Source organism: Thalassophryne amazonica, chromosome 12, assembly GCF_902500255.1.
Source record: "Thalassophryne amazonica chromosome 12, fThaAma1.1, whole genome shotgun sequence".
In the NCBI taxonomy this organism is placed as follows: Eukaryota; Metazoa; Chordata; class Actinopteri; order Batrachoidiformes; family Batrachoididae; genus Thalassophryne; species Thalassophryne amazonica.
In genome coordinates, this window is record NC_047114.1 from 96,354,333 (window position 1) to 96,377,104 (window position 22,772).

Below are 22,772 nucleotides of genomic sequence, written 5' to 3' on the forward strand. Positions count from 1 at the left end.
AGTACTTGGACCCAAACTGTTTATTTTGTATATCAATGATTTTGTGAATGTATCTAATGTGCTTGGTAGCATTTTATTTGCTGATGATACAACGCTGTTTTACTCTGGATCAGATATACAGGAAGTAGCACAAGTGATAAAAACAGAATTGGAAAAGGTTAAGCATTGGTTTGATATAAACAGACTGTCACTAAATATTAATAAGACAAATTTCATATTGTTTAATGACAGAGCAAAAAAAAATAACGTGTCATTACAAATAGATGGAATGGATATACAAAGGGTAAAAGAAATGAAATTTTTAGGAGTCATAATTGATGAAGATCTTACATGGAAGTCACACATAAATTACATAAAAGGAAAAATAGCGAAAGCCATTGCTGTTTTGCATACAGTAAAATATTCATTAAATAGTTATGGTTTATTAACATTGTACAATTCATTGATTTTCCCATATTTAACTTATTGTGTAGAAATCTGGGGATCAACGTATACAACTTATATACAACCTTTGTTTATTCTGCAGAAAAGGGCTTTAAGGGTGATTAGCAACAGTGGTTTTAGAGATCCATCTAATCCATTGTTCATTAAGTACAGGGTACTTAAATTTCGTGATTTGGTCGATTTGAAAATCTTACAAACAATGTACCAAGCAAATAAAAATACTTTACCAACAAACATTCAAAATATGTTTGAGAAAAGAGTAAGTAGTTATAAACTGAAAGGAATAGAAGTCTTTAAAAAAACAAGATACAGAACCAGAGTAAAAGAACAGAGTATTGCAGTAAATGGTGTAAAATTATGGAACAATCTCAACAAAGAAATTAAAGAATTAAGCTCGCTTAAATTATTTAAAAAACGTATTAAACTAGATGTATTAAGTAAGTATGAAACTATAAAATAAGTTAGTGGGCTGTAAGGAAGTTAAAAAAATGTAATTTGTTAATAATGTATAAAATGTTTTAAGTTTAAAAATGTAACCTGTCAGAGATGTAATCTATTTAATAATGGTCATAATTATGAAATAAGTCAGTGGTATGTGACAAGTTAAAGAAATACAATCTGTTAAATAATGTTGAAAAATGACACTGGATATTGAAAGATTGTATTGTAAAAAGGGGCAGAAAATATAAGACTTGTTCTTCTCTCTGCTCCTTTTCATTCTGGTAATGGAGATGCTTTATTTCTGCTTTTCTGTTTTTTGTTTTTTGTTTTTCTTTTAAATGAAATAAATAAATAAATCAATAAAAAAAAGATGGCAAATAATCTCAGGTGTAATTCCACCAAGCTACCAGATGGTGGTGACAGAGACCATGAGTGGATGTTTTTGGTGTCAGGTTCGATGCCAAATGAATCCACTCTTATTGAACTGTGAAGGTCAGGAACCATGAAACATGTCAGAGTTTAACATTAAAATAAAAACTGTTGGACATCTGAGGTCAACCACCTTTTGCCAAGGAGCACCTGAATGCACCATTAACTCTGGACTCTGAAGACTCATTTTATGGAAAGATTCTGGCTGAGTGGAACTTTTAGGTCCACCAGAGGACAGAACTTTATGGACCAAGTCCTTCTGAGGGTCCAGTTCCTGAATGGAGACACATCTCATGTTCACAATAAGTCTTCACTTATTTTTCTCCAGAGTAGATATTAAAACCAGCAGTTTCGTGTTTGCAGGGACAGAAGACGTGAGGCACTGTGAAGGTATCAGCAGGTGAAGTTCAAAACTCCTCTGGAGGTCACCTCACCACCCAAAAAACTACCCATGTGACGGAAGGTTTACTTGTCCAGAGGGTTTCACCTCTTGGGATCATCCACGCTGAACCTCTTGGACCATCACTGGTGTGTTTCATGCGGCCGGTTCCATCTTCTCATCCAGCTGTGATCTGGAGTCTGGTGCCAGTTCAGACAACATGGCAGGTCTTTGGTCCTCAGGAGAGGATTGCCGGAACCCATCTGACTCCACACAGGTTGTCCATGCTGGCTGAGCGCTTTCTGGCAGCGCGGCACGCGTCTTTGTACTTGTCATCACAGAGCCTAGAGACGGCCTATGGACACGACGGGAAACAAAGTTTTTCTCTTCTTCATATTCAGGATCAAACTTATGAAAGAACCCGGGTTTTCATCAGCACGAGGCTCAACAAAATGAAAAAACATGAGACATTAAAGGAAGAAACACAGATGACAGAACAAATGAGGAGACTGCGGACCTCCAGTTTTTGGGCCTTGTCCCTGCTGAGCAGCTCCAGCGGGAAACTGAGGTTGTTGGATTCGGAAAGCGATCGAAGGTCAAAGTAGTACTTGGTGTAGACGCTCGACGGCACGTTGATGTTGAACTGCAGCAGCTCCAGAAACTGGCGCTCCAACTCGTTCCTGTTAGAGGTTAAGTTCATTCATAAACTGCACAATTAAATCTCAGGAACTGCTGCACTGTAAAACATAGAAACATGAGTTTGAGGACCGTGTTAAACTTTTACTCCAAAAACAGTTTGTTCAGCCAAGTGGTTGGTGCAGTGGATACGCTAACGGTTGGAGGTAAACTGTTGATGCTCTAGCGGTTGGAGGTAAACAGTTAATGCGCCAGTGGTTGGAGGGCAAACTGTTGATGCGCTAGCGGTTGCAGGTAAATGTTTAATGCGCTAGTGGTTGCAGGTAAATGTTTAATGCGCTATTGGTTGGAGGGCAAACTGTTGATGCCCTAGCGGTTGCAGGTAAACGGTTGACGTGTTAGCAGTTGGAGGTAAACGGTTAATGTGCCAGTGGTTGGAGGGCAAACTGTTGATGCGCTAGCGGTTAGAGGTAAACGGTTGACGTGTTAGCAGTTGGAGGTAAACGGTTAATGTGCCAGTGGTTGGAGGGCAAACTGTTGATGCGCTAGTGGTTGGAGGTAAATGGCTGATGTGCTAGTGGTTGGAGGCATAAGTGGGTGTAACAGATGGATGGATGGATTTTCACCCTAAAATCAAGAACGTGGGAAGAATCTAATACTGAGCTCAAGTTTATGAAGGCTAAGTTTTTATACTGGGAAAAGTTTTAGCTGATCCCAAAACTCAATACGGTGCACTATATCTGTCTTAAAAGTGTCCTTAACTTGTGTGAGATGCCACAAGGGAGCTGACAGTGAAGTGCCTTGCTCAAGAGCTTTATATTAGGTGGAAGATGGTTTCCACATCTGTCCCCCAAGGACTGATTCCACATCTTTCTATACATCTTTGTGAGAACTTTCAGGTCTGGACAAACTGGATCTGAACACTCACATGTCCTCCACAGTGACGTCCCTGAGGATCTGGCAGTAGTCGACGTTCCAGACAGCCTGGTCGTCCCACACCTTGGACGCCAACACGATGGCACCCAAAACAATCCTTTTCCAGTTACCCGGACGGATGTCGATCTCGGCATAGGTCAGGAGCCGCTCCAGGTAAACCTGCACAAAAACACAGCGGTACACGCACTTAATGGTCTGAGTACCAGGTTAAAGAGTTCCTGTAATAAGCGCAATTACCAGAGTGACGATGGCGCACTCGGCGGTGAGCTGAGCGGCACTGAACAGTGTCCTGACGAACCGATAGATCTGCTTCTGCTCCGGGTTCTGTTGGTCGTAGTCCATCGGCACCTCAGATTTCTAGAGGGAGGGAAAACGTGGCGGAAAAGATGACAAGCAGGAGGGATCAGGGAACGATTTGGGAGGAAGAATAACATCATAATTCCAGGAAAGAATGAAGTGCGAAGACAAATTAAGAAGGAAAAAGAAGTCGAACGTGAAAAGACAAGAGTGAAAGAAGAGTTTAAAAAACAGGAACGACAGGAGGAGGAAGTGAGGGATGGAGAAGATGGTGAGATTAGAGGGATTTCAGCTCCGTGCCACATGATGCCGCGCCATGTTTTTGAAGCGTGCGACGCTTGGTGCAGCTGCAAACAGGAAGTCTCACCGACAGCGGGTGAAGCCTCTCGTCAAATATATCGAGCAGCGTTCCTCCGGCCGTGTCCCTGCAGACAGAAGAGACGGCATCACTCCCGTCTTTAAACATGGTGTTTCCGCACAGGATCGAAGACGTTTATGACATCTAAAGAACCTTTAATGTTTTTCAGCGCAGTAAAAACACAAAAATGTGCATAAAAAGGTCCATTTTAGGTCATGTTTTATTCAGTTAATAGGTTCTTTAGTTCTTTGGTTATATTTGGCTTGGGGGGGGGCATATTTAACTTTGACCCTCTTTTTAAGCAGAGATGCAGCAAAATTTACAATTTTAAAAAGTGTAAACAATGTACAATAAACAGTGAACTGAAGAAGTGAACATGAGTTGTTTTTTTTTTCCTTTTTTTAATCTTTAAAATTGAATTCATGTGTTCCAAATAAAAGATGGCCTTACTTTTGTTGCACATATCTGAAAAAAATTGGGCTGTCTTGTATTCAGGGCCTAGACTTTTACATGTCATGTACATCTGCAACAGTCTGTGGTGCCAGTTACTCTTGACATGAGTGTGCCTCTGAGTACTGAAACCCCTGGAACTGTCTAACAGTGCTGAATAATGGAGAGACACAGTGATCATCCTGAAAAGAGCATCGATCAACAACTGGGTCAGTTAACCAGCAACTGAGAAGTTATGATGCAAACGATGAGCTCATAGAGATAATGCAGCAGAGTCATCAAACAAGTGTCAAGCAGCCAAGAAAAGCTGTGTGAGAGTGTAACATTTGATATGAGCCCAAAAAGACTCTTTTATAAATGCTACAGTCTTAAAAGTAGCGGTGCGTCAGTACATGGTTGAAAATCAACCAGATCTCACACCAGTTTTTAATAGCATCATGAAAAGTGATATATTCTCTTATTTCATGATAATGTCACATAAATGTAACATATTTTCATGACACTATCAAAAAATTATTTTGTGATGGTATCACGAAATAGTGGAGGGGAGGGGGGGTTGGGAAGGAAGTTAAGGTTAAAAATGGTGAATTAAATTTGACTGTGTCATGGAAATGGAGCGCATTTCATGACAGTATCACAAAAAAAACGTGAAACTGGGCTGCTGAAAGTATAAAGGAGGGGCTGCCCATAGAATGTGATTTTATGGGCATTATTTTCAAATAATGCCCATAAAATGTGCTTTTCTGGGCATTATTTTCAAATAATGCCAAACTCTGTATGTACATGCATAGAGAGGGAGATGTGATATTCAGAAAGTTTTTTTTTTCCCAAACACGTGTTTTTGGGGAAAAAAAAAGTTGAGGGTTGTCTTATAATCAGGGCCGTCCTATATTTGGAACAATAGAGTATTTGGGTTGAACTATCTCATGACATAATTAAAAAATAAATTAAATCCAGTAAAAAACATTTTTGAAATGACACAAAAGAAACAAATGTCAGGTAATTATTTATTTATTAATTATTATCACTGTGTGGTGAATGTGTAAATGTAAATAATGAAGTTTTTATTCATCTGAAAGTATCGGTTACATTCTTGAATATACAAAATTCTCTGCAAAATTAGTTTTTTTTATATTTACATTTTTAAATGTCAAGTTTGGTCATTTATTGATGAATTAATGAAAAAAACACATTTGTAAGTAAACACTTGAGGGCTTCAGACTTTGGCGTGTGGATGTAGAAAGAAGACTGCACGCTTATAATCAGGAACACTCACCTGTTTTTGATATGGTAGTAAATCGCCAGCGCTACACTGTAAAAAAAACAAAACAAAAACATGTTTATGCTAAAAACAAAACAAAGAACACCTTTTTTACAGGGGATTGATTGTGCAGGTAATCTATCCGGTTGCTAAGTGTGACGCATCATGTGATTTTCAACTTCCGGCTCCAAACAAAAAAGGCACGCTGTCATTAACATTGAAAACTGCACTGAGACGATCTGATCAGGCTGCACACGGACAACAGCATTAACATCGCAACATAAAACTCTTTGTATATTGTGCCTAAAACGCTCCTGGATATATTAACTGGGTTTTTAGACATTGTAATTGCGATTGTTTTATGTAAAAATGTCAGACGCTCAGGTTGTTTCTCCGTTATTTTCAGTGGGAGTTGCTGTGAGCTGCGATCGCTTCCTGTTCATGTCGTTCGGGCAGATAGTGAAGTTTGCACTTTAACGTCCTGTTTATTGTAATAAATAATTTTTAATTAACAAACAGACATGTATATTTTACCTGTGCATAATAAAATATGTAAAGTAAAAGAAAAAAGTTTTATTAAGTATTCTGACCATAGAACCAGATGAATGCGGTTAACGGAGGTGGAGGCGGAGAAGGGAGGGACGGGGGTTTGTGCACAATGTAAACACAAACTAAACTTAAACTGTAAATCCTTAAAAGGATCAAACAGACGTAACTTTAATTGTAAACTTGGAGGTCTTTGGACCCGGAAACAGATTTATCATGTGATGCGTTACGTCAGTGCTTAACAGCCAGATAGTTATTATTTGTGGTTTGGTTTGAGGAGTGTTTGTTGTCACCATTTGATGGTGTATTTGAGGTTTGGGCGGCTGACGGTGTTCTCATCCAGGAAGATGGTGGAACACGAGCTGTATTTCCGCCTAGTTGTTCCACGCTGGACGTACACACGCACACACACACACACACACACACACACACACACACACACACACACACACACACACACACACACACACACACACACACACACACACACACACTGTTAAAAGCTTTCCTCAGCACATCCAACATAAACTAATGACAATCAGCAGTCAAAACGTGCACTGATGTCACGTTATGCCGGTGCACGTTTTCTGCTTCTGTTCAGCAAATAACATCAAGAACATTCAAACTAACCAATAAGAGGATGAACGTGAACTGAAAATGTGGCTAAAGGTGAAATTTAACCCGTTAATTCAATGTTTCTGCAACAAAAAAAGAGAGTATTTAAATCTTGTGTTGGTCGAGATGAATCCACAGATTGAACAGCTTCAGTGTCAAACAGAAGCAAAGGAGAACTCACGTTATTGATAAAAAGGCTCTTTCGCTTTTCTCGAACTGCAAAAAGAAAAAAAAAGAATAAAAACTTAGTAAGAACAAATTGTTATAAAGTAATAGACACACTGTTTAATGTCCCACATGGGGGAAAAATTTTTTTCTTTTATTTTTATGACATCTGAGCTCAGGGTTTAGACAGCAGGAAAAAACACAAATGGCCACTAGAGGGAGACAAAGACATCAATAGGATTACTCACCATTCCTGCTGAGCAACTCTGAAAAAAAAAGAGAGAGAGCAATAATTATTCTGTTGACAACAGAGTGAAATTTGAAATCATGAGTGGGTGCAGCCTGAGTGACTTATGTAACCTGGTTATTTTATATTTATGTCACCTGGTGATTTTTTTAAAGTCTTTCCACAATATGTAAGAAGGTCTTAACTGAACCCCTCCCCACCCACCCACAGGCCAACGTCCTGTAAAACTAAAACTCTGCTCCAGTTTATGGATAGGTCAGGATTAGGAATTAGAGTTAAGGTTAGGGTTAATGTTTGCAATTACAGAGGTCAAACGTTTCCTGTAGTTTTTCACCAGGTTTGCACAGGGATTTGGTCCACACACAGATCTTCTCTAGATCAGCCAGGTTACTGGGCTGTCGCTGAGAAACACGGAGTTTCAGCTCCCTCCAGAGATTTTCTATTGGGTTTAGGTCTGGAGACTGGCCAGGCCACTCCAAGACCTTGATATGCTTCTTACGGAGCCACTCCTTGGTTATCCGGGCTGTGTGCTTTGGGTCATTGTCATGTTGGAAGACGACCCATCTTCAGTGCTCTAAGTGAGGGAAGGAGGTTGTTCCCCAAAATCTCGCAATACATGGCCCCGGTCATCCTCTCCTTAATACAGTGCAGTCATCCTGTCCCATGTGCAGAAAAACACCCCCAAAGCATGATGCTTCCACCCCCATGCGTCACAGTAGGGACGGTGTTTTTGGGATGGTACTCAGCATTCTTCTTCCTCCAAACACGGCGAGTGGAATTAAGACCAAAAAGTTCTATTTTGGTCTCATCTGACCACATAACTTTCTTCCATGACTCCTCTGGATCATCCAAATGGTCATGGGAAAACTTAAGATGGGCCTGGACGTGTGCTGATTTAAGCAGGGAAACCTTCCGTGCAATGCATGATTTTAACCCATGACGTCTTAGTGTATTACCCACAGTAACCTTGGAAACAGTGGTGCCAGCTCTCTTCAGGTCATTGACCAGCTCCTCCCGTGCAGGTCTGGGCTGATTCCTCCCCTTTCTTAGGATCATTGATATGCAACGAGGTGGGATCTTGCATGGAGCCCCAGTCTGAGGGAGATTGACACTCATGTTTAGCTTCTTCCATTTTCTAATAATTGCTCCAACAGTTGATCTTTTTTTCACCAAGCTGCTTGGCAATTGCCCCGTAGCCCTTTCCAGCCTTGTGGAGGTCTACAATTTTGTCTCTGGTGTCTTTGGACAGCTCTTTGGTCTTAGCCATGTTAGTAGTTGGAGTCTTACTGATTGTGTGGGGTGGACAGGTGTCTTTATGCAGCCAACGACCTCAAATAGGTGCTTCTAATTTGGAATAAGTGGAGTGGAGGTGGACTTTTAGAGGCGGACTAACAGGTCTTTGAGGGCCAGAATTTTTGCTGATTGGCAGGTGTTGAAAAATCATACATTGTGATTTCCGGATTTTTTTTTAGATTATGTCTCTCACAGTGGACATGCACCTAAGATGAAAATTTCAGACCCCTCCATGATTTCTAAGTGGGAGAACTTGCAAAATCGCAGGGTGTTCAAATACTTATTTTCCTCACTGTATATATATATATATATATATATATATATATATATATATATATATGACGCTGCAGTTGGGCCGTTGTGCTGTTTCTGAGGGTGTTGATCATTTCTCTTCATTGATTGTGGACTCGCTGGTTCTGATTAAGAAGCAGCACATCCACAATTTATTCATCAACCTCTGTCAAGCCAGTCATGTCATCATCATTATTATTATTATCCACATAGATGTGCCACTATAGGTTTGGCCTCAGTGAGAAATTTGTTGATAAAGAAAAGAACAAAAAATGCAGCTCTGATGCAGACGGTTCACATTCTACACACCACAATATCAAATTAAATATACATATGTCTCTAATGGTGTTTTTGACAGTCTCTGACGTCATGACGAAGTCACAGATACCAATCAATCACAAATATTTTGCTGGTCAGTCAGTATATGATTTAGATCATCCATCTGGGCTTCTTGGTTGTTGAGATATAGGTACAAAAAAGAAATAAAGAAAAGTGTTTTGGGGCCATGTTTTCCTTGACCTTTGACCAAACCACTCCAAAACGTGTTCACCTCCAGATGTCTATCTGAGTCAGATACCCATGGTGGTGAGAACGGCACCCTGCTGGTCTGCTTTAATAATAAGCTAAAATATGAAGAGAGTTACCACGAGGGCGAGCGGCTCGCTGACATGTGGCCGCTGTCACAAGACCAAACGTTGCTCATGATTAGCATCAAACTGCAGCTGTGCTTTCCATCGGAGAGGACAGAGGACCATTATTCTCTCATCACATGTGATCGTTCTGTTTGCAGCGGCTGAGTCTAAATCAACAGTACTATGATGGAGTGTAAACGGTGTGTGTGGATCATAACACACACAGACAGGGAGGCCTGGATCCGTGCTGTCGTGCGCCTGTTTGTTGTGCAGGATTCTGACTGAAACCATGAGCTTTTGCTGTTGTTGTCTTTTAGGATCAGCCACAAAAGAAGCTCTAACATATTTGCCTTTTGGGAACTCTTATCTCCTTAATAACGACACTTGAGCATGGTTCAGCCTTCGCACTGATAACTGGAGTTCATCGTTACAAACACAGGAAAACCAGGTTTTCTGCACTTTCACAGCTGCTGAAACAGGTGTTATTGTGGCGCCTTTGATCTCAGCCTGTTTTTATTGTTTATCATACTGCTCCTGTCCACTAGAGGCCCTCAGTTGATTTCAACCTGGATACACTAATTGATAAATCGCAGGAAGTTGAGACTGAGCTCATGAACGACAAATAAGTGCCGTGATTTCCAGAGTATAAGTTGTACCTGATAAAAAAAACAAAAAACAAAAAAAGAAACAGATATTCGTCACATTGGAGTATAAACTGCTCTTTAATTGGGATGGTTTTTTTTTAGTTATTGTAGTGTACTTTATTATTAACGTTTATTTTGTTCATGCTTTGATTCCTGGAAATTTCAACATAGACAGTGATTATAATTATTAATAAGGAATTTGTGATTTTTCTGTATCTATAAGTCGCAGGACTGCAATTCTGTAAAAACTAATTCAACAAGCAATACTATCACAGACTGATTTCCTTAAACTGAACTGCATTAATGGGCAGCACGGTGGATTAGCGGTTAGCACTGTTGCCTCGCAGCGAGAAGGTCGTGGGTTCAATTCCCGTGGCCTTTCTGTGTGGAGTTTGCATGTTCTCCCGGGTGCTCCGGTTTCCTCCCACATCCAAAGACGTGGGTTAGGTGGACACCATTCGAGAAATTCAGCTGGTTTTTGGTGTAAATTTTAATGGCTGATGAGAGATTTTGGATTGTTTCTATCGCTGTAAGGACTTCCCACGGAGTGGGACGTCGTGCAGCGCTCTGAGGCGACGTCATCATCCTGTTTCAAGCTGAAAACCTCCAAATTTAAGCCTCTGTTGACCCAGGACATTGTGAGAGAACAGAGAACTTTCAGAAGAGGTCGGAATCAGCAGTTTATCCGGACATTCCACTGTTAAAGGTGATTTTTTTAATGAAAGATGTGCGGACGGATTGGCCCGACGCGGCGCGCCCGCCACAGGAAAAACACCTCCGTTGGAAGCCTTAAGGACAAGTTGGAGCATGCCCTGCTGTTAAACAATTTCTCAGATACTCACTCAACTGAAAGCCACCAAAAGCCGCCTGGATTTTACAAATGTTATCAACACGGAGGTGTTTCTCCTGTGGCGGGTGCGCCGCGCCGGCTGCGAGCCAATGCACAGGATGACGATGTCGCCTCGGAGCGCTGTGCGACGTCCCGCTCCATGGGAAGTCCTTACAGCAATAGAAGCAATCCAAAATCTCTCATCAGCCATTAAAATTTACACCGAAAACCAGCTGAATTTCTCGAATGGTCTCCACTCGGCTGTGCCTCACAGTTCTTGAAAAAATTTTGATCAAGCACAGCGCCAGTCTCTCAGCAACTTCTCAGACAATGAAAATCTGACGAGGGGGCTGGACCACTCCTTCCACAAGGAGTGCTCACAGGCGAATGACGTCACCGACAGGCGTGAAAAAACTCACGCATGCGCACGAGGGTTCAAGCTTGGCTGATGTAATCACATGTGATTCAAATCCATATAGTTAAAAAAAAAAAATAAAACTGTCGGTTTCTTTTCTAATAGACCTCGTATATATATATATATATATATATATATATATATATATATATATATATATATATATCATCTCACTTTTTAAGTTAACGTTCTTCTAATTTTGATCATATTTGGATTAGTTGGATGTCCTTCAGTTAATTTACCAGTAAATTCTAACCATAAATCCTACCCCCTTTCTGTTGGCTGCAGTCTAAAACCGAGCGACTCACCATCGTTCTGTGACTTGCTCAGGAAGATGGTGCTGGCCCTCGGATGGTCCGCTGGATTGTATTCCATCTTTATCTCTGTCAAATCATGAAGCACACACGCACGCACGCACGCACGCACACACACACACACACACACTACCAGTTAGTCTCTGATGTGGGGACAGTTACTGATATTTGGTTTGAAACCACTGGAACAGCAGCATGGGGATTTATTCTTTTGGATGCATTACCTCAGTGTTTTGGGGATACTTTTGGCTACAAATTCATAAATCTGTCAATCAGACATATGGTGACTCCATCTTAACTTCCTGAAAAGTAGAGATGGGAACCAAGAACTAGTTCCAGCTGACAATCGGTTACAAATTTTTCAATTCATTGGAATTGGAATGTGTCAGATGACATCACTTCCTCTTATCAACACTGGCATTTTTTTCCTCTCAGGTCTGTGTTACAAGCTCATGTTCTCTGGTGTCACATATTGTGTCCCGAGATCAATTTTACCTCCAGCTGCAGTGATGAAGAAAACCTCTGTCCACCTTTATTTTTCATACAGAAAACCAATCAGGAATCAATAAGGAAATGGAATACGAATTGGACATATAGGCAGAATCGACTATGGTATTGATTATCAATAACGTCCCAACTGAAAATGGTATATAGTATTAACTCTTGAAAGTCAGGTGGTCACTTTAGTTTAGTTGAGTGGTTAGTCTGGTAGTTCTTTAGGTTTTGCACTCAGAGGCTCTGATATATCTTGACAGAGACTGTGGTGTGTTTCTCGCCATTCTGGCACCCTGGTTGAGGTTGAGGTTCTCTTATTTAACTTGGGCAACCAACAAAAGTCTCAATGAAGGACTTATTTCCAGAAGGGCCCACAGCACATTTCTCTCACTCCTCCCCAGCACTGTTGTGTGTGCCATTTGGGGAACGTGGCTGCAACCAGGAAGCAAACCCGAATTGCTGGCATCCCAGTCCAACGTGCAAGCCGTACGCCACCACCTCCCTGGTCAATAGATGCAAACCCAAAAAAGTCCAAACACTCCTCACTCATGTTTTCAGGTTGTCATGATTTGGACTTTTGTATCATGCTTTGTTCTGCTGAGTTTAGTTTTGATTGTTTTTTCAGTGTGTGACTTCTCTTGCTGGGTTTTTCCTGCTTGGGCTTTGTCTTTCCCTATCTCTCTTTGTGCTTGAATGACAAATGCAACGAAATTATCGTCACACCCAGTTACCTCAGAAATTGAGGCAACATGAGTGTAGGCCACAGCAGAGTTCCGCGTAGCCGGGACCTGGTGGTGGGAGGTGCACACTGTTTGGGCTACACCCTGTTCTGGAACTTTCCGGACACCTGTTTCTAATCTGTAGCTCATCACCAGGGTGTATATAAGGTTCACAAGTTGCACTAGTTCTCTGCTGAATCATTGTGCTCTATGCCGTCGCTTCCAGCTATGTTCTTGTGCTTTTCTAGTCCTGCTTGACACTTTGTGTTTTTTGACCACCTGCCTGTTTTTTGACCATGCCCTATCGCCTGATGCTTCCGATTTGTTTGCTGATTTTGTACTGCTTTTTGTGTACTGGACTCTGCATTACCGACCAGTAAACGATCTTAAAATTCAGAGCTGTGTTGTTAAGTCCAGCATTTCTTTCCAGACGTCTCTGTCCACCAAACCTGATACAATTGTCACAACCAAGACATTGATTGATTAAGATAAAGATCAGTATCATCTGCAAAGTTCCGATCAGTAAACCATTCCTCGTTGACTGTAGTAGTAGATTTGACCTGATTCTTCATTATAATCCGGTGTCCTGCAGTTCCCAGAGTGCATAGCAGCAGGTGTCGAGTGCTGACACACGATATTCACCACCTTACGTGAACTTTAACAAAGACTCAGCCTGCACTGTTTAATGAAAGAGGAGATGTGCGACTGTCCTGTCTGCAACTCTTGCATAATAAATAAGCGCGAGCGGCGTACGCTTGGTGGAAGTGAACTACAGTGTGTCGCGCACTTTATTTCAGACCAGTACAAATGACTTCTTCAGCTTCACGTGCTGTCACTTGCCCAAGAGGCACAAGGTCTTGAAGACCAGTAAAAAGTCCAGTTGTTGTTGTACTGTAAAGTTTTACATATTTCCAAACTGGAATTGGTTCCCAATTTGTAGACCTGAGTTTGATTCCGTGCTTCCTCTCTGTGTCCTTGGACAAGATCCTTTATCTGCATTGCTCCAGTCCACCAGTCTTGGTTGGGGAAGTAACCTGTGAAGAACTGGCGTTCCATCCAGGAGGAGTTGCAGAGGCCCGTTTGCTTTGCACTATGGGATCGAGGGATCCAGTGGGTCTCAGGGCCTGGTAGGACTTAGATCTTCCGTCCCTGGACGAATACAAACCTTGATCGACAATTGAGAAGTTGAACACAGAAGAAAAACTATCTGCAATTGATCACCAACTTTTTTCTGTGTGCAACTTCCCAACATGCACTGTAAACAAAAGTATCTGTTGGCCCCACTTCAGTCATCTTGTTGCTTTGTCCAAGTTACATTACATCAGTTGAAAGTGTCAGGTTTACACTGTTGAAACCTTCAGGCTTACAACGATAAAACGTAACTCAGTCAAAGCAACAACATGACTCGACCCGTGCAGTCAACTCGTCTGTTTTTACAGTGAGATTCACCACAGCTGACAAAACATCTATGTGTATATGTGGCAAAGGGTATTACTGGTTGTGGGGAAGAAGGGGTAGGGATAAATAAGCTGATGCTTCACCCTACCCCTTTTCGGACAAGTTGGGTACACAGTAGGAACTTTTTTGTTGTTGTCTTTACTGATCTATCTTGTAATTGTTGTTGTATCAAATGTTCGAAATAAATAGTTTTCATTCATTCATTCAACATGCTGGACAACTTTTAATGCAGCACTAAATGTGAAAATAATGAAATGCTTTGCAATGAAGCACCTGAATTTCAACAAACTGGTCAACCTCAATAATTATAATTGATGACTATAATGTATTTTAAAAAAGACAAAATTCCAGTTATCTCCCGTTAAAAACATCAAACCAGAGTTATTTTCCTTCATGTATGTCGTCACATGGTGAGCTACTCCTGTGTGACGCTTCACTGACATTCATACAGCAGTTGTGGGTCTATTTGCACTGACGAAATCTGCATCTTATTGTACATAAATTAAACACAAAGGTCCAGTTGTCTCCCACTGATGTCACTGGTGTTGGACCTGAATGAACAACACGCGTCTCTCTTGCTGTTTGATAGCATGGAGTCGATAAGAACAGCCAATGAACCCTCTTTCTCTGCAGCTGCACACACACTGCAGGACCCGGGTGCAGGGGCAGACCTACAGGGGTGAGGGGTGGGAAAGCCCCCCCCCCACCCCCAAACTCCTTAAAGATCCACTTGTGAAGCTATTAAGACATTTTTGCACATAATAACTACAACCCCTGGCAAAAATTATGGAATCACCAGCCTTGGAGGATGTTCATTCAGTTGTTTAATTTTGTAGAAAAAAAGCAGATCACAGACATGACACAAAACTAAAGTCATTTCAAATGGCATCTTTCTGGCTTTAAGAAACACTATAAGAAATCAAGAAAAAAAATTGTGCCAGTCAGTAACGGTTACTTTTTTAGACCAAGCAGAGGGGAAAAAAAATATGGAATCACTCAATTCTGAGGAAAAAATTATGGAATCACCCTGTAAATTTTCATCCCCAAAACTAACACCTGCATCAAATCAGATCTGCTCTTTAGTCTGCATCTAAAAAGGAGTGATCACAACTTGGAGAGCTGTTGCACCAAATGGACTGACATGAATCATGGCTCCAACACGAGAGATGTCAATTGAAACAAAGGAGAGGATTATCAAACTCTTAAGAGAGAGTAAATCATCACGCAATGTTGCAAAAGATGCTGGTTGTTCACAGTCAGCTGTGTCTAAGCTCTGGACCAAATACAAACAACATGGGAAGGTTGTTAAAGGCAAACATACTGGTAGACCAAGGAAGACATCAAAGCATCAAGACAGAAAACTTAAAGCAATATGTCTCAAAAATCGAAAATGCACAACAAAACAAATGAGGAACGAATGGGAGGAAACTGGAGTCAACGTCTGTGACCGAACTGTAAGAAACCGCCTAAAGGAAATGGGATTTACATTCAGAAAAGCTAAACAAAAGCCATCATTAACACCTAAACAGAAAAAAACAAGGTTACAATGGGCTAAGGAAAAGCAATCGTGGACTGTGGATGACTGGATGAAAGTCATATTCAGTGATGAATCTCGAATCTGCATTGGGCAAGGTGATGATGCTGGAACTTTTGTTTGGTGCCGTTCCAATGACATTTATAAAGATGACTGCCTGAAGAGAACATGTAAATTTCCACAGTCATTGATGATATGGGGCTGCATGTCAGGTAAAGGCACTGGGGAGATGGCTGTCATTACATCATCAATAAATGCACAAGTTTACGTTGATATTTTGGACACTTTTCTTATCCCATCAACTGAAAGGATGTTTGGGGATGATGAAATCATTTTTCAAGATGATAATGCATCTTGCCATAGAGCAAAAACTGTGAAAACATTCCTTGCAAAAAGACACATAGGGTCAATGTCATGGCCTGCAAATAGTCCGGATCTTAATCCAATTGAAAATCTTTGGTGGAAGCTGAAGAAAATGGTCCATGACAAAGCTCCAATTTGCAAAGCTGATCTGGCAACAGCAATCAGAAAAAGTTGGAGCCAGATTGATGAAGAGTACTGTTTGTCACTCATTAAGTCCATGCCTCAGAGACTGCAAGCTGTTATAAAAGCCAGAGGTGGTGCAACAAAATACTAGTGATGTGTTGGAGCGTTCTTTTGTTTTTCATGATTCCATAATTTATTCCTCAGAACTGAATCAAATCAAATCAATTTTATTTATATAGCGCCAAGTCACAACAAACAGTTGCCCCAAGGCGCTTTATATTGTAAGGCAAGGCCATACAATAATTACGGAAAAACCCCAACGGTCAAAACGACCCCCTGCGAGCAAGCACTTGGCGACAGTGGGAAGGAAAAACTCCCTTTTAACAGGAAGAAACCTCCAGCAGAACCAGGCTCAGGGAGGGGCAGTCCTCCGCTGGGACTGGTTGGGGCTGAGGGAGAGAACCAGGAAAAAGACATGCTGTGGAGGGGAGCAGAGATCAATCACTAATGATTAAATGCAGAGTGGTGCATACAGAGCAAAAAGAAACACTCAGTGCATCATGGGAACCCCCCAGCAGTCTACGTCTATAGCAGCATAACTAAGGGATGGTTCAGGGTCACCTGATCCAGCCCTAACTATAAGCTTTAGCAAAAAGGAAAGTTTTAAGCCTAATCTTAAAAGTAGAGAGGGTGTCTGTCTCCCTGATCCGAATTGGGAGCTGGTTCCACAGGAGAGGAGCCTGAAAGCTGAAGGCTCTGCCTCCCATTCTACTCTTACAAACCCTAGGAACTACAAGTAAGCCTGCAGTCTGACAGCGAAGCGTTCTATTGGGGTGATATAGTACTATGAGGTCCATAAGATAAGATGGGACCTGATTATTCAAAACCTTATAAGTAAGAAGAAGAATTTTAAATTCTATTCTAGAATTAACAGGAAGCCAATGAAGAGAGGCCAATATGGGTGAGATATGTTCTCTCCTTCTAGTCCCCGTCAGTACTCTAGCTGCAGCATTTTGAATTAACTGAAGGCTTTTCAGGGAACTTTTAGGACAACCTGATAATAATGAATTACAATAGTCCAGCCTAGAAGAAATAAATGCATGAATTAGTTTTTCAGCATCACTCTGAGACAAGACCTTTCTAATTTTAGAGATATTGCGCAAATGCAAAAAGCAGTCCTACATATTTGTTTAATATGCGCATTGAATGACATATCCTGATCAAAAATGACTCCAAGATTTCTCACAGTATTACTAGAGGTCAGGGTAATGCCATCCAGAGTAAAAATCTGGTTAGACACCATGTTTCTAAGATTTGTGGGGCCAAGTACAATAACTTCCGTTTTATCTGAGTTTAAAAGCAGGAAATTAGAGGTCATCCATGTCTTTATGTCTGTAAGACAATCCTGCAGTTTAGCTAATTAGTGTGTGTTGTGAAAGTGTAGGAACACGGACCCACAACAGGGGGCGCAAATGAACGGACAATGGAGGAGTCAAATAACACTGTTTTTACTGTTGTGAAACAGGCACAACAAATACAACCGATTACAATATTGAAACTGAGTTCAATTACAACGGTGTCGTGTGGGCAGGCTCGACGATAGGAGACGTCTGTCCAAGTCGAACCGGAACCAACCCGATTTCCTCTGCCACCAAACCCCGGGAATACTGGAGCCGCCAAGTCCCAAATTCCCAGGTGGCCACTGCCTCCGCTCGTCGGATCCGGTACTGCTGGCAAGAAACAGAAACAGTCAGGTGTGGGTGCGGCTGCACCCAGCAACACGGAGGGTGGAGAGTCCACCTCCACCTCTCGTCAACAACAATCAAGAAGTGTAGGAAGGTGAGTACTTATCCAAATGCTGTCCGGTAGTCAGCTGTCCTACAAATAATCAACAAGAATACAATTATAGTCACACGTATGTGTAGGCGGAGATTGTTACCTCTTTGGTAAGGAGATATCTCGGCAAATGAGGTGGAGATGCCGTCCTGCTGATATACCTCCTTGTTGATTGGGATCAGCTGTCTCCAGTGATGGGTGACAGCTGTCATCCTGGCTGCTCCTGTAAGGCGGCAGCGCCCTCCGGTGCCTGGAGCCCGCACTCCAGGCAGGGCGCCCTCTAGTGGTGGTGGGCCAGCAGTACCTCCTCTTCAGTGGCCCACACAACAGTGTGTCCTCTGGCTTCATGGATAGATAAAGCTGAGTATCATCTGCGTAACAATGAAAATGTAAGAAATGCTGTCTAATAATACTGCCTAAGGGAAACATGTATAAAGTGAATAAAATTGGTCCTAGCACAGAACCTTGTGGAACTCCATAACTAACCTTATTCTGTGAAGAAGATTCCCCATTTACATGAACAAATTGTAATCTATTAGATAAATATGATTCAAACCACCGCAGCGCAGTGCCTTTAATACCTATGGCATGCTCTAATCTCTGTAATAAAATTTTATGGTTAACAGTATCAAAAGCAGCACTGAGGTCTAACAGAACAAGCACAGAGATGAGTCCACTGTCTGAGGCCATAAGATCATTTGTAACCTTCACTAATGCTGTTTCTGTACTATGATGAATTCTAAAACCTGACTGAAACTCTTCAAATAGACCATTCCTCTGCAGATGATCAGTTAGCTGTTTTACAATTTGTTTGTTTTACAAATTGAGTGATTCCATATTTTTTTCCCCTCTGCTTGGTCTAAAAAAGTAACCGCTACTGACTGCCACAATTATTTTTCCTGATTTCTTATAGTGTTTCTTAAAGCCAGAAAGTTGCCATTTGAAATGACTTTAGTTTTGTGTCATGTCTGTGATCTGCTTTTTTTCTACAAAATTAAACAACTGTATGAACATCCTCTGAGGCCAGTGATTCCATAATTTTTGCCAGGGGTTGTATAATAATATAACCAGAACACATTGTAATACTTAAAAAAATAAGATAATTTAATAATAATAATAATAATAACAATAATAATTATTATTATTATCATCATTGACTTAGAGTTTGTAATATTTAAGAATAAAGTAACTTGAGCTAAACTCCGGAGCTTCATACACTACATACCATAAGTCTTTTATTTTATAAATGACTGTATTAATTAAAGAAGTGAATGGAGGGGAAATCCTCCTCAAATTGGTCTTTTCACAATGTTACCGCTCATTTGACTTGGCTGCGCCTTGTCACCAAACACATTGACGTGGGACAAGTCAGGACAGTGACAAGTGGGTCTCTCATTCTATTTGTTCTGTAGGACAAGTCCCTGAAAATGCTTAATGTCTTTACCTGCCACCCTAAAATTAATTAATTTCACAACTAGAGGGAACCCACACAAACACGGGGAGAACATGCAAACTCCACACAGAAAGGACACAGGAGGGAATTGATCCCATGACCTTCTTGCTGTGAGGCAACAGTGCTAACCACTAAGCCATCGTGCCGCCCAAACTGGCACCAATCACACCTGAAACTGAAAATAAAATAACAGTTTGTTACAGTTTCTGAGGGGGGAAATAAACAGTCCATTTAGGAGACAGTGTCCAAAGTGAATGAGTCAATTGTCATGCATATTAGCATGTGTCAGCGGAGGGGGCCGCGTTCCACAGGGGGCAGTTTCTGTCATGCACAGCCTGAAAACAAAGACGTCTCCTTCGTGTACACGTCACACGTCCGAGCTGTTCCGATTTCTCGCAACTTTTCAACCCAGAGTTCACAAATTCCTTGAAAACCTTTTTACACGACTGTTCCCTCCAATGTGGCGCCACCATGCTGTGATGTAACTACATTAATGTAACATTAACATGATTAGAACATAGTAGAACTGTCTGTCTGGAGCGAGATCTCAGCAGCCACTTTACACACTAACAGCCATTATTGTTGGTGTGTTTCTTGGCATAAGAATGTAATTTGTTTAATTCTTTGTGTAAAATCACCATTTTTTTGGATTTCTTTCCTATTAAAATTTGACACTAAGAGATGAGAGAAATATGCAACAGTCTCACACAAACCTCTCATCATAATAAATGAAACATCGTGGATAAAAATTGCTACATGAAACTTTTGTAAATTTAAGAAAATAGTTTTACATATTTCATAGAATAAGTCACCAGATTAACTGATAATAACAAATGATCATGAGTTGCACCCACAAAATATGAGGTTCTGGATGATTGTTTTTAATGTGCTTCAGCTGTTCGGCGAAAAAGCTGTTGATGCTCCAGAATTTGTTTTTTTATTTATTTTTACCCCCCCCCCCCCCCCAAAAAAAATAAAAAAAATAAAAATTTGAAGGGTGCAAACAAAAATATTTTTGTTTTATGAAAGAAAGAAAATGAAAACTATGTATCTGCCAACACAAATAGGCAGATAATAGGTCAGCAATAAAATTACTGTAAAACATTTAAAAACACAACAGACTCCAGATATATTTATTTTTTACTGTTTGTGTCACTGTGGTTTTATTATTTTTTTAATTTAAGTATTGTATCTGTTTGTAATGTTTTTAATGGGATTTTTTTCTTTATCACTTTATTTTTGTTATACTATGTGCGTTGTTGTATTGGAGTTTTAAGTTTTATTTTTAATTTTTTTTTTTTTTTTTGGAGGGGGGGTTCTGTTCTTCAGTGCTTTGATTTATGGAAAGCACGATATAAATGTATTATTATTTGATTAAAACAAAGTGATTATTGCTGGAGACTTAAAGAAAATTTTGGAATGAAAAGTGAAAATGGTGACACATATTTATTTATATATACTTATGATCTTTGGCCGCTTTTGATTGTTATATTCTGCACATTAATGTTTCTGCGCAGTACCTTTTGTAGTATTTTATGGTTTTAATGATGTTGATGTGATGTTCCTGTGCAGAATAATCCCAGACTGAAGGACCGGGTTTGGACCATGTGATTAATCCGGTGGTATATATATATTTTTGGTGCGGGGGATGTCATCTGTTCGGTTACCGACCGTCGGTGTTCTCCCGGTCGCTGATGTGCTGCAGGCTGCACGCCGTCTCCTCCCGGCTCAGCTCGGACTCCTGCCGGTACGACTCCAGTCTGGAGTGGCCGTTCCTGCGCAGCTTGGGGCTGGAAGACAAACAGCAGGAGTTCGAGCCCCCCATGGTTCCTCGAACCCGGCAGGGTCAGACGGTCCCGAGGTCCTTTACAAGCCGGTTACACCGGGAGCAGCCGCGCGCCGCTGCGCCCGCGCGTCCTGTGGCGTGACGAGCCGACGAGCTGCCGCCGATCCCCGCGCGGCATCGTGACGCACCGGGTCCGGTTCGGTCCGGTCCGGGCGGGAGGAGGAGGAGAGCCGCTGCCACACAGAGAGGCCAATCTGTTCAAGTGGATGGTCTGGTCGCACGTGACAAAGGAGGCGTGATCCCCCAGAGAGAAGAATGACGTCTAATCGTCCTGCTAGACAGTAAATGGACTTGGGAGCTAAAATATTTTTGCGGCAACTTAAATATAAGATGATGACCAGCAGTGATTAGCTGTGAAAAAAAGGACAAGGGTGGGGTTTTCAACAAAGGGTGTGTGGACCTTTGTGACATCATAGAATACAAAGGGGCAGTTGAGAGGTTTTGAGCCTGACCCAGTCTGAATATATCAAACTAACCAAACCTCCAGGAAAAGTAGGACGTGGTTCTCCATCTTTGTCATTCTGGAAAACCAACATTTCTCAACACTGCACTCAGTGAGATATCAACTACACCACCCGGAACCGCCACCGCGTTACCCCGGAGCAGTCCCGTTGGTTTTCCTTCGGCTGCCCTCACGGCAGACCTGGTCCGGATCCACGGTGGGGTTTGGCACAGGTATTTGCTTGATACCCTTCCTGACGCTCCTCCAGCACTGCATGGGGAAACCAGGACCTACTCTCAGTTTGAATTATTTTATTGCTTCATTTAGAATTCTTCAAATGCATTTTAAGGAGAGCGATAAAAGGAACATTTTGAGCCGGATCTACAGTGCAAGATCCTTAAACACCCCAATGCTTTGGTATAAATATGCTTTTTACCCGAGGCCAAAATATGGCCATTGGGTTCTGTGAAGACTTTGCTTCGGTCTGTGCTCAGCATAACTCCAGTCCTAATACTGCCAGCATCTTCAAATTCACAGGGAGCATTCTTGGGGCACAGCCCTCGGACAACTTCAAAGATGACTAACCTTGACCTATTTTAAGAGGTCAAAAGGTCACACTCTTTCATTCATTATGTTCATTCTCTCTGTTGTCATTTAACGTTACATTTACAGGGTGTAATCTCAGGATAATGAACTTGCAGGTCATTGGATTTAGCTGACCTCAGCCTACTTTCAGGATCAAAAGGTCACATTTTATGTTGGGGTTTGTCCACCAGGGCAGTATATTGGTGCTACTTTTTACTTTTACTTGTTATGCTTATATGGCTGAGGGTACTTTAGGACTGCGTTCTATATTTATATATTCTATTGATTTATCTGTT

The 22,772-nt window shown here is 41.3% G+C and overlaps 1 protein-coding gene across 1 annotated transcript; it reads right to left on the reverse strand.

Moving 5' to 3' along the window:
* Positions 1 to 1,337: 1,337 nt before the first annotated feature.
* Positions 1,338 to 21,520, reverse strand: LOC117522361 (cyclin-Y-like). Its single transcript, XM_034183760.1, has 11 exons — positions 21,275 to 21,520; positions 11,617 to 11,691; positions 7,206 to 7,223; positions 6,974 to 7,008; positions 6,471 to 6,565; positions 5,647 to 5,682; positions 3,930 to 3,987; positions 3,503 to 3,622; positions 3,258 to 3,424; positions 2,211 to 2,373; positions 1,338 to 2,048 (listed from the first exon to the last, which is right to left on the reverse strand). Exons 1-11 carry the CDS (start codon positions 21,426 to 21,428, stop codon positions 1,932 to 1,934), a joined length of 1,038 nt encoding a protein of 345 aa, XP_034039651.1. The 5' UTR covers positions 21,429 to 21,520; the 3' UTR covers positions 1,338 to 1,931.
* Between the last annotated feature and the right edge of the window lie 1,252 nt (positions 21,521 to 22,772).